Source organism: Ixodes scapularis, unplaced genomic scaffold (genome assembly GCF_016920785.2).
Source record: "Ixodes scapularis isolate PalLabHiFi unplaced genomic scaffold, ASM1692078v2 PGA_scaffold3__209_contigs__length_174095766, whole genome shotgun sequence".
NCBI lineage: Eukaryota > Metazoa > Arthropoda > Arachnida > Ixodida > Ixodidae > Ixodes > Ixodes scapularis.
The window spans coordinates 141,533,841-141,547,027 of record NW_024609868.1 but is presented as its reverse complement, the minus strand read 5'-3'; the positions used below and the strand labels follow the sequence as shown (position 1 = coordinate 141,547,027).

At 44.6% G+C, this 13,187-nt stretch overlaps 1 protein-coding gene across 1 annotated transcript in view; it reads right to left on the bottom strand.

Moving 5' to 3' along the window:
* Window positions 1–2,622: 2,622 nt before the first annotated feature.
* The window catches only part of LOC8043092 (abasic site processing protein HMCES), a 96,097-nt gene continuing 85,532 nt past the window's right edge, over window positions 2,623–13,187 (bottom strand). Inside the window, exon 9 of the mRNA XM_040222284.2 lies at window positions 2,623–2,969. Within this exon, the coding sequence (XP_040078218.1) occupies window positions 2,780–2,969 (190 nt within the window). The 3' untranslated portion in view covers window positions 2,623–2,779. The remainder of the gene's footprint in view (window positions 2,970–13,187) is intronic.

Below are 13,187 nucleotides of genomic sequence, written 5' to 3'. Positions count from 1 at the left end.
TGTAACTATTGTGTCACTCAGATACCTTATTTATTTTTTCAATAATAGCCATATATTAGTAAAATAATGTCTGCAAGTTATGTAATAATGATTAAATTATTTCATGAGATACAGATTTCCAAAGTTTGCCATTTGTCGTTCGAGCAGGCATGTTTGGCAATTTTTAGAAAACTAAATAAATTTTTAATAAATATTATTACTTTATATTACAAGCAAGTTGTACCCATAGTTTGTTTGTAAAAAGTTTTAAAATTCTCCTAATTTTATTGTTTTAATTATTCACTTTCAAACTTGCCCCCTCCATCAGTGCGCGTTATTGCAACTGTCCACCTCTCCCTGCCTTACGATTTTTCTTGTCTCCAAATTTTTTTTTCTGGTCAAAACTAAGTGTGGATTCGTTTATACCAGACACTAGACAATGTCATATAAAAACATCAGTTGATTTAAAAATGTCGACCAGCCACCCTTTGGTCGATCTTATCTGAAATCACCATATATATATATATATATATATATATATATATATATATATATATATATATATATATATATATATATATATATATATATATATATATATATATATATAAAGAACCTTGATTCTTTGATTCATTGGATTAAGTACGGTTCATTCATTTGCACATATTCGTTCATATCCTCCTCGGAGACCACGTACGATGGTGTGAAGTGCCCGTGTTGTATACTCAATAACGTGGCTCTTGATTCTCGCAGATGATGATGATACCGTGTCCCTAAAGCTTATAAACAAAGAATACTACATGTACACGGGGCGAAACAAACAGTGGGAGGATTTCTGGAGCACAAACGAGCACGTATCACGTGACACTAAGCGTCGTACCGCGTTCCACGCGGCGGCGTGTGTTTCCAGAACACCTCCGATTGGATACATTTCGTTTCTTGTGCATTAATAAGACAGGTTGGAAACGCCAGAAAGTTAAGGTGGAGTGGTGTAGTGGTTAGCCCGACCGGACATTGGGAGGCCCAGAGTTCAAACCCTGGCTCCGCCAATTTTTAGCTTTCGGCGGGTTCCTGGAAACTTTGATTCTTTGATTCATTGGATTAAGTACGGTTCATTCATCTGCACATATTCGTTCATATATATATATATATATACATATATTGTGGCGCGCATGGAATTTGTTCCGGCACCTCGCAATAACGTGAGTTCTCGGCGGCGTTTTGACCTTGCGTCAGTGACGTAGGCAGAGGGGGGTTCGGGGTACATGTGTTTCGCGCTTAAAGCGCGAAACACATGTACGACGAAACCGTCCGATCCGACGTCCGACCACGCAATACGACGGTCGGAGGCGAGGGTTTTCAACGCCCTCCGATGCTACGAAAACCCTCGCCCCCCAGGTTCATTCCGGCAGTCCACACGTCGGATCGCAAGGTTTCGTCGTACATGTGTTTCGCGCTTTAACAAGAAAGTTGAACAAGGGCTTGCGATTGACAAGACGCCCGATTTGTCCCGACGCCAAAGTATTTGCCAATCCGATCGTCGGCTTTCCCAGCATTGCTCTTCGTCGCTTCTTTGGTCCGCTTGCTTGCTCGTTGCGCCTGGTTGGTTTTTTTGTAGCGGAGCTGTTAAGGGCTAGTGTCCCCAGAGTCGTGCCCGGTACCAAACAACTGCCGATACCCGTGGTCGACACAACCCTCTGGTTGCTGCCGTCGCTCATAGATGGCGGTAGCTGTCCAGAGTGTTGTGTTTGGCGGTTGTCTGCTTGCCGCCGTCGCTCACAGATGGCGGCAACCTTTCCAGCCTCGGCAACCAGACAACTGGTTGCTGCCGTCACTCATAGATGGCAGCAACAATTCTTCGGAGGAAGAAGGACGGGAACGGAACGAGCGGCGATGCGCGCAGCAGTGCGAACCCTACCGAAAAATCCGGTATAACTTTTCGCTATCCGGATTATGGAACCGGAAATATATCTGGATGCTATCCGGATTCTCTCTGGAATTTAGGTTTTCAGAAATTATTCCTTTGTCTGCAATCTGGATTTCGGGTTTCCAGAAACTAATTTCCGGTTCCATAATCCGGATAGTGAAGTTATACCGGATTTTTCGGTAGGGAATGGTTCCGCAACCGCCGCGAGGCCGCTATCGCCCAAATTTCCACTGCGCCGAGCGCTTCAGATTTCCTTGCGAAAGAAGAGCAGATCGTTCGCCTGGAAAGCCACCACCGAGAACAGAAGCTACTAGCTCCGCTGCTCTTCCTTCTTCACCAGAGTGGAAAGGCTAAAAGTTTTTCTATTTTCTTGTAAACTTTTTTTTTGCACTGTATGCTGATTGGCGGTGTTGATAGTGCATATACAAGTAACGGGCTTTGCTATAGTAAAACATTCTCTCATGAGCATTTTTGTATAAAACAATAAAACTAATTTGAGTTTTGAGTTTTATCTATCCCTTGTGCAGCCGTGCTAGATACGCACAGAAAAATGGACGTTTTTGTTTCCGCTGTTTTTAGCCTTGTGCTCACCCACCGAGACGTGCCCCACCCCACTTTTTTATCAATTTCAGGCGGCAGGGGGGTGAGCGATGACTCGGGATATTACGTACCTTATTCTCCAGCTCTCTACCCAATAACTTGAAGGAAGAGCTAACAACAAGTAACAATTTATTTCAAATGGGATTGCAAGGATGCAGCCTCATGAGCACCCTCTCAAGTGTCCAAACAAAAGGGATTTTCGGAAAAAGAATAAATACAGAGACCTGACATTTACGCCAAAAGCTGAATTTTAGAAACGTGCTTCCGTCCGTTTCAGTCCCTCTTCCGGGAGCCGCTTCGGGAGCGTGACCTTGAGGACCCGCGATGTTCGGATTTTAAACGGCGAGGCGACCGTGACTTTGAACGTGACCTTGAACGCCCCTGGGAGCCCCGGCCAGAGGGAGACTTGGAGCGTTTCCTCGAAGGACCTGGCGATCTGGACCGCGGGGAGCGACTTCTTGACCTGTAGGGACGTGCAATTTATTTAGGCTTGGAAAGGCCCCTTTGGTATCACCCATAAAAACCATAAAACAACCATAAAATTTATAATACTGGTAAATTAACTCGCAGTAATTCAAAGTCTCTTTATTTTGACTTTCGGTTGATTTGAAGGAGGGGTGCGGCCCCGGAACTAACACATTCATATATTATTTATTTATTTGACAATACTGTTAGCCCTCTCTTGAGGACTATTACAGGGAGGGTCCAGATGACTGAAACAGATATGCAAGAATGCAAGAAAAATACATAGTCTGCAATAAATAGGAAAAGGGCTCACGATAATTCGAAACATAACCCCTGGGACTCGTTAATTCAAAAGATTCTTTTTTGTGCATGAGAAGTCCGGCAACTCTGGGAGCATGAAGAAACCTCGCCAGCATACTGCTGTACTGAAAAGACTGTTTAGAATTCGAACTGGTTGCAATGTGGTCGACCTGTTCAGATTACATGGTATTATGGGATATGGGTACCAGCTCGATATGCACATCCATTTGATACGGGTACCCGTGTGATATGGGCACCCATTTGATAGAGGCATCCATTTGATACGGTACCCTTTTGAAGAGGCCACCTGGGTACGAGCAGTCTTGGGCAGAAAAACCCTGTTGCAGGTTAAAAAAAGCAGGACAAGCCTCATCTAACTTACTTTTTTCGGTGAATTTTAACTGTACTGTGTTACGGCTTAGTGGAGATAGTAACCCTATAACAGGGTTAGTATTTTTAGAAGTAACTGTAAAAAGTAATGTTGTGACAGTTACTTTCCAGATTGCGGCTCAAAACTATTCCCAACACGACCACTAAATCGTCTTACAACTCGTGAGAAAGGACACCTTAACAAACTGCCAAAACATTGCCTGGCGCAAGAAAAGAAAAGGAGGAAAAGGAAAAGAAAAACCTAAATTTTGTGTAACCCCGCTTGGCCAAGCTGGTCCCGCCACCGAGGGGAACAAGTACAAGAATGTAGCAGGGCGTTTTCAGATAAGATCGAACAACCATGTCTATAGTCAGTTACAGGTTAAGAAGGTAGCGGCAAATGCCCCTCAAAGGGAATCGGATATCCCTCCGCCACCTCCGCATCCAATAGTGTCCCACCGTTTCCGTGACGTCGCGGCCAACGCGCGAGTAGGGTCTTGCCTTTCTGTACATATTTGTTTTATCTTTCGACTTTTACTTAGCATTGTGGAAGCCACGAGAGGGAGATTAGAGTTCCCCCCACCGACGGAAACAAAAACGACCTTCGGGGATTAGCTTCCCCCCCGATGGATACAAAGGCTGCTTTCAGGGGCTCGGTTCCCTCTTCGATGAATACAAAGGTCGCTTCCTTAAAAAGTGGGATCGGAGACAAGTGGGAATCCATTGAAGCGGAACAAGGAGCGTTTCCAGTGAACTCTTCTTTCGACTGCGGAGAGATTTGAAACGGGCTCATCACACTTGTGGGAGGAGCTTCTCCTACCTTCTTGACTTGTAACCGACTATAGTAACCATTTTTTATTTCGATGAAAAAAAAATATATTTTCCTGGCTCCGTGCCCAGAAAAATAAAACCAATCCTTCTATTGAAAAACGAAAACAAAAAGGCTTTCCGAAAACAATTTGTAAGCACCCTCTCAGTCACGTGCGCGTTTTGCGTATTGCGCAATGTTGGCATTTCAGGCAGCTTCCCCCAACAAATACTGTTCTGGCTACAGGTCTAGAGATATTTGCCGACAAATTAGGCATAAAAAGTATTGACAAAAAGTATTATTCACTGAGTATTAGGGTCGTCATTTTGAGAAACAAAATCGCAAATACAGCACATTGCGCAATAACGCTCTGCATTAAAGATTTTTTTTCCTCCGTAATTATAAAAGCTAAGGTCTTCAAACTGTGCCAGTACCAGTGTCCGCGCCAATTCCAGGGCGCCGCCATGTTTATCTACGCTCGCGCCACTACGCGGAGAGAACTGGCAGGCAGGAGGGGGGGGGGGGGGGGGGGGGGGGGGCTGCGTTGGCGGCGTTGCTTTGGGGAGCTGGATGCGGCAGGCTGTCCGAATTCACCGGCACATCGTGAACGATGTCTTCACCAGAAGCCTCCGCGACCCGTTCTTCAAGAGATAAGATGTCGTGAACATTCGAGAACTCATCTCGATGGAAAAAACAAGAGAAAACCTTTCTTGTCTTAAATGTTCTCGGTGTCTGCTGACCCTTGACATCCGCGAAGCCTCCGCGACCCGTTCTTCAAGAGATAAGATGTCGTGAACATTCGAGAACTCATCTCGATGGAAAAAACAAGAGAAAACCTTTCTTGTCTTAAATGTTCTCGGTGTCTGCTGACCCTTGACATCCGCGTTTCAGTCCGGGTTCATTGCGTAGTAAATATTTCGCTACCGCTTTCTTGTAGCTTTCAAATGCTTGATTGTTGGCTTCTTGTATACGACATTACATTCGTGGCACGTTTGAGACCGATTTTCGCGATCTGCTTGCCTTTCTGCGGCAGCGCGGCTCTGCCGAGCCTAAATAAGTGGGAGGCGTTCACTTGATCGAACGCCGTTTTAGCGAATGAAAACGAGACCACGACGTTTCATCGAATGACTAGCGAATGGGTCTAGTTACATAGACAGCTCGGATTAGCTTTCTTTTGTAATGTGGCATCTTGTCTGCCGCTGCGAAGCGGCGTAAACGAGGGCTCCGAATATGTTAGGACGCGTCCCCCCCCCCCCCCCCCCCCCCTGCCCACACACACACAAACACACACTGCGAGCGTCTGGGTTTGAAACTATTAATTGCCAGTTCTAAAGGATGGTACTTACTTGAAGTGGGAGCTGGAATTCTACGAGGTACCAGGAGACACTTACTATCGGGCAACGAGGCACGGTGCCTGTGGGGGCGGAGTCTAGGAACGCTACTGATTAATATTGTGACAGGCGATCAGTTATGATAGCAGACGAAACTTCGACTCGTTTGTTCAGAAGTTCGCGGTGATATTTTATTAGCCCTCGTTACAGCACACCAAGGATCTTAGGCAGTGAAATTCACATCACGCAGGCTCGTCCGTCGTAGTCAGATGAGCGCAGTCGACGATGAGGTGTAATGAGCTACTAAGCTTCACAAGGAAAATGCGCGTGAGAAAGAGTTTTGAGGAAGTCCAAAACACCGATCCAGCAGACGCACGTACGTACGTTTACTCCGGACTTCATGAACCCGACGGCGCAAGATCAAAGAGCACCGCCGCCATCGCCACCCGGTTTTCTCTGCACTTTGCGCGACGACGGCACTGCAACGGAGGGCACTCGCCTCGGCGTTAACAATCCGCGAAATAGATTAATTTCCCACTCTTGAAGCCATTCCAAATGATAAATGAAAATACCTCGGCGTTGTTGAACATCTCTGACGACACAACCAACACAACTGTGCCGCTGGCTGCGTGAGCCTGACGCAACTGTGCCGAGCGCCTGCTTGGCACCGTTGTTTCTCGTGAAGGCCTGCTTATTTGTAGTTGAGACGATGATTCCACAGTTTTCGTGGTGCTTGCAATAACTTCGAAGGGCAGGGGAACCTTCTCACGTGGACGTTGAAGACACTCAACACCGGAGCCACCAAAGCAATCGCACGAACCGTCGCCATGTTTGCATCTTCTTCGTCACTCGCGGCGCGGTCAACTCGTCGCGAGATGTTTTCTGGCTCGGCTAGATGGAAACCAACAGCGGCAAAGTGGCGTATGAACACACGGCTCTCACATTACGGGCACTATACTCACATACAGCGGTAAACAGGACCGATGCCGGCGAAACGGCAGTCGGCACACCAGCGAAGAAGCCCTCAACGGGAAGCGGCGGGCCAAGCCGACGCAGCCCCCCCTCCCCGTGAGCGTCTGGGTTCGAGATTATTGTTCGCTTTTGCTCCTTGCGGTCGAGGCTAAAAAGAGCACTTCCGGACAAAAGTCTATAGTTGGGTAAAGTATGTGTAAAAGGTACTTCAAGTAAAGTACAAAGTAAATGAGACGATGTACTTGAAGTAAAGTAGTAAGTACCCTGGGTGCAATGTACTTGAAGTAAATTACTATAAATACAATGTACTTTAAAAGTGAAGTACAAGTACTTTAACACAATCTTTCATGATGTCCTTTAATTCCCCTATAGAGTGATTTTTAACTGGTATGCATTGCCCAGGGGTAATAAGGGGTCATGACTTATTTTCAAAAACAGCGGCAAATATTTGATAAAGTCAAGTGGCCAGAGAGTAGTAGTTATTTTCAGGAATAGAGCCAAATTCAGAAGTCCCTCTTCTGAATTGGGTGCTGCTTGCACTGGATTGTTGCACCCATGACGTCAGCCCCATAGCTTCCGCAAGCAATCCTCCCAGAAAGGAGTGTGCTCTCCTTAATGAAAAAAAAAACAAACAACAAAACAGTGAGTGTGAAAGTGAGCTGGTAATAATTATTCATAATGTGACACCTGAGATTGGGGTGCGAAAAACTTAAGGAACTTTCAGGTAGAAGGAAAAGAAAAAAGAGGATGTCTCAAAACATTGCGACGTTCTCCTCTGTTGCCCTTTTCTTCGACTTGAAAGTTTAATGGTTCCGCACCACAGTTTCAGGTGCTAGATTATGATTAATTTTGCTCTCCTAATATATTAAACCTCCTCGCTTGCACTGAACGACCAAGAGGTAGACAGAGTTCAAATAGGTACGGGGAAGCCGCCCCCAGAACAAGCGGAGCGATTCATCGTCTGCTCACATCTCTGGTGAGAGTAGAATATCCCTGGTAGGTATAAGGTTGAAAAGCACAAACAGCTAGGGACAATAGAAAATAACACAAACGACAGGGACAAGGCGATATACCTACCATGGACCAACTAGCCCAAACCAAAGTTTTAAAGGGGTACGGAAACAAAAATTTAAATATTCAGATTTCGTTCGTAAATGAGTCAAGCATGACGGATAATAACCGTAAATGATAATCGCACGTTTGTATTTTGAACGATTGGTTATATTTTTCGTTCCAAACGGCGCACTCGAGCAAGCGCTCGAAGAGAAGCGAACGGAGAGCGCCATGCGTCATGGGATATCCGGCGCAAACAAAAACAGAAAGAAAAGATACCCCGCGTTCGTGACGTAGCAAGGCTGGCGTGATTATGAGCTTTGCCCTTGGTGGCGTTGTCAGCGTTGCGGTGGTGTCAATAGCGTCAGCGCGTTACAACCGAGCCGTTCGAAGTACCCGTGGGGTGACGAGCGTGTGGCTGGCCCAAGGAGCACGTAGCTTCCACAACACTGTCAGCTTAGGGCTGAACGAGGTGGGGAAAGCAACTTTTGTTCGAGTTTTGAGCGACGGGCTAATCTTCTAGGGGGAGAATGGCTGTGTCCGGTTGCACGAACGAGGGTCCGAGAAAGAGGGGAGTCCTTCCTTTCCGTCTTCTTGGACCGTTTGGTACAATGCGCGACTTGTGAGTTGAGGAGGAAAGCTAAGAAGGGAAATGTTGAAATGCCAAAGAGCGGCGCTGCTCCGAAGGAATCTGCTACGTCACGACTACATAGCAGATTCCACAACGTTGCTAGACAACCTCCCAAATAGGATCCGCATGCATCCACCAGGTGCACACTGAAGATTGTTTATTTAGCTTTAAAATTAGTTTTCTTGTGCTTTTCAACGGAAGACTGGTGTTTTTGAGGTTAGGGTGCAACATGCAACACATTAAAGCCAGAAAATGAGCACTGAAATTTCGCTTCCCTACCCCTTTAATGATAATATCCCTCCCAGTATTTCTTCGGAGTTGACAAAGCATCATTTCATGATACAAATCTTCAAGTAAAGTACAAGTTTCCTAAACCTACTTGAAATAGTACTTTAAGTAGAATGTACTTAAAGTACTTCCAACACTGCCCGTATATAGTATATCATTGTATGAAATATTGTTGTCCTGGTTAGCGGGAGAAATTTACAAGACTTCCTCACACATGGGCATTTAACTAAATATGCATTATTTTGAAAATCATTTTTTAAAAAAAAGGCCATCTTTAATATTTTTCAGATTTTCAGAAATTAAACTTTATAATATGTACTAACAGAACCTGCAAAAGCATAATGCAATATTTGTGTGGTTTTAAAGTTATAAAGCGAGAAATATGGCGAAATTGACGTAACGCGGCTGCCATAAATGGGGCCATGCACATACGCAATCTTCACAATTTTATTAATATTAAAAAGCGTAAAAATGCTACGTGGTGGCCAGGAAAAGACAAATTAGCAGCACAGAGGTGGACGGTAGTATTAAAGGTAAAATTCCTAATACATTTTCATACAGCTGACCCAAAATGCCCATGGGCCAGAGCGATCGAGAGGTGCCACCCTATAACATGCTTCGCGGTGCCCGTTTCAACAGCCGGCGTGTAGCGTCCCCGTCTATGTGACGTAAAGGAAGCAACCGTAGTGACTTTGCAAACAGATCAGCCTACAACCTTGGAGGTAACATGATATAGGAAGTAGGGCGCGGCAGAACCTGAACCTGCGCCGCCTGTGGGCGCTAATACAGATCCGCCGCCATGGAGGACCGCACAACGCAAAAAAAAAAAGATTATGCAAAAAAAAATCACTTCTGATTAAGATTGTCTGTACTGGCCATTTTCATATAGGATCGAACGACTATGTCAGGTCTACATTTTTTTAATTTTTACCAAAAGATATATTTATTGCTGTGCACCTGGAAAAACATATTCAAACTTTTTTTGCGGAAAATAAAATTTTTCTTGAGGAACAAAAATCACAAAGTCGCTGTCGGTATATGCATACATTTTTGCGACCTGCTTGAAACCATCCCTTTGGATATTTATAAAAAAAAAAACTTGTAGACTTAGGTTTAATATTTTTTATGCAGAGATTGCACATAAAATAAAAGAGTTAAACATGCAATTCGGAGCTTTTGTGAATCTGGATCTTAAAGGGATACTTCAACAAAATTTGAAATATTCCCGTCGTGTTCAAAAATAGGTTGAATATGATCCACAATATCTGTAAATGTCAATCGCACGTTTGTATTTTGATCCTGGTGGCTGTATTTTTCGTTATAAACGGCCCACTCTGGCAAGCGCTCGGAGAAGGCCCAGCTTAGAGCATGTGACATCCAACGCAATCGTGACGTAGGTCGTCTCAAGACGAGCAAAGCTACGGCGAGGCTGACGTCGAGAGGATGGCCTAGTCGTTCCAGCCACCGAAGCGGCTGCTTTTGTACAAATTTTGAGTGACGGGTTAATCTTCTATAATCTTCTAGGGGGACAATAGCGACTTCTGCGACACACAAAAGGGATTCTCGGGAAGAGGGGAGTTCCTCCTTCCCCCCTTCTCTCGTCGTGGCCGGAGACGAGACAACCTCCGTCACTAGCTGTCAAGGTTCCTAGACGAGCTTTACAAACGAGGCGTTAGCGACATCCACCAGGTGCTCTTTGCTAATCGTTTAATTCGTTTTAAAATTCCTTTTCGAGACTTTTTTAACAAGATATTGGTATGTTCCATGTGATACTGCTTTTTTTAACACATATAGACCAAAAAATGAGCGCCGAAATTTCGTTGTAGTATCCCTTTAAAAGACTGGAAATTTAAATTTCGTAACATGATTTGGACGTTTGTTCAATATTCGCATAAATTGTCACTGAAGTTGAAAACGATAACCTTTTTAAAAACATACACTGAAACGTAGCCAAGTTACCGATTTTGCAATAATTGGAAAATCACTTTAAAATGAAGGCCATCTTAATTTTTCCTCTGCTCTTCACAGACCAAGGCCATAATCTGTCCTATCAGGCCCTTCAAAAATGCTTTGCAATATTTTCGTATTCTTGAATTTACAGAGTGCTAAATATACAGAATTGCCGTAACGGGAGTAGAGAAAGATAGGACTTTACCGATTTCGGACAAGGGCCAGGAAGGGGTAAAAAAATGTATGAAGTCTGTGAAGAGAAAGCACTATGACAGGAGAAAGCACTATGACAGGTGAGTTCGAAGCACAATTCAACAATTTAAATACAGACTTCATGGATCAGTGAACTTCGGAGCCTACCCTTCGTAGGGAGGCTGGGCTGCTGACGACCAGGTTAAAATAGTGGTAAGAAAGAACACACGTGTAAAGTGGTACAATTAAAACAAATTTATGAATCAAGATCCTCTGCGCACATTCGGCGCTTGTCGCAAGCATTTTTTCTGCCGGACGCTGACCTGAGTCGGTCACGGGGCTCTCCTGGCACTCCGAAGAGGAACATTTTTTCCCCGTTTTGCCTGTAGCAATCACTGTTCATTTCTTCTCAGTGGCACCGCAAGCTTGCGACCTTGATCTGATTTTCACAGCCATAGGAGACTTTACTTTCAAAGATACATCTTTTCTGTGCCTACTGTTCTTGCTAAAGCAGCTGTGGTTGCGAAATGTCGGACCGTATACACTGCCACAATTGACAGGACTGAATTCCACGCACAACAGGAACAGAGTTCCTGTTGTGAAAGCAAAGGAACAGAGTTCCTTTGCTTTCATGTCCCTGAACGCTTTGACGTCAGCTTTCGGGAGGTGGATTGGTTTCACATTCGGCAGTTTAGTGTTCAGTGGGGCAACCATCTCTGACGCCGACTTGATCACCGACGTGGTGAGCCGTCGGAGGTTGTAAAATGCTGCCTTGTGCTTGACATGACCCCCGATTCCACCGCAGGCACTCTTGCCATGTCCAGTTGTGGAAAAAATCCACGTCGCAGACGTGTCCTTGTTGCTCTGCAGCTTGTGTAGTTAAAGTGGCTTGCTGCACCATCACTGACATAGGTCACATGAGTATTCCCAAATTGGATTTCACAATTTTCCAAACAGTTCTCATATAAATTAAGTTACAAACAATCTCATTCAATCGCAATGCTTTCTTTTTTTTAAGTATATATATATATATTTTTTTGTTGCGTTGTGTGGCCCTCCACGGCAGCGGATCTATTGACACTGACAGGCGGCTCAGGTTCAGGTTCTGCCGTGCCCTACCTCCTATATCATGTTGCCGCCAAGATTGTAGGCTGACCTTTTTGCAAAGTCGCTCCGGTTGCTTCCTTTACGTGGCATAGACGGAGACGCTATACGCCGGCTGTTGAAACAGGCACTTCGAAGCATGCTACAGGGTGGCGCCCCTTGATTGCTTTGGCCCAGGGGCATTTTTGGGTCGGCTGTACGAAAATGTATTGGGAATTTTCCCTTCAAAACTACCATCCACCTCTGTGCTGCCAGTGTGTTTTTCCTGACCACCCCAAAGCATTTTTACTTTTTAATAATAATGAAATTGTGAAGAATCTGTATGTGAACGGCCCCATTTATGGCAACCGCGTTAGCCTCAATTTGGCCATATTTTTTGCTTTAAAACTTCAAAGCCACACAAATATTGCAATGTGTTTTTGCAGATGCTGTTTGTACATATTATAAACATTAATTTCGGAGAGTTCAAAGAATATTAAAGATGGCCTTTTTTTTTTAAATGATTTTTAAAATAATGCATATTTAGTTAAATGCCCCTGTGTGAGCAATTTTTGTAAATTTCTCTTGCTAACCAGGGCAACAATATTTCATACACACATTAACTATATACAGGGCAACACACGGGCAAAGTTTAAAGACCTTAGCTTTTATAGATACAAAGAAAAAAAAACTTTAACCTAGAGCGTTATTGTGCAATGTGCCATATTTGCGATTTTGTTTCCCAAAATAACGATACTCTTTGATTAATACTTTTTGGCAATCTTTCCTGTTAAGTTTGTAGAAATCCTGCTTATTAGTTAAGGTGATTTTTGTTAGGAAAGTTTATCTTTCCGGAGTTGCGTCGGCATTGTTTTTTTTTTTAGCTTTCTATGTTTGTGTCGGCGGGGCCAGAGCGGCTGCGATGCGGGAGCGGTTCCCCCCGCGGTCGTTAAGAAGCGTCTCGGGTTTCGGCAGCCTGCTCGGACCGGGAGCGGGACAGCCCGCGCCTGGAGAGGCTTGTAGCTTTTAGCCGAATGTGCCTGTACATAGAGGGTTTTGCCGCTTATTGTCAAATTGTCGCTTTTTACCCGATGTAATAATTTAGCTGTTGGCGCCAGCCCGTCTGCTTAAAATGCAGGGGTTGATTCTAGAAAGAATTTGGATTTGGCGGTTGAAAGTGACAGGCTGACAGCTCGCCGACCATTGGAGAACAGTGTACCACGTGGGAGTGGTGAAATT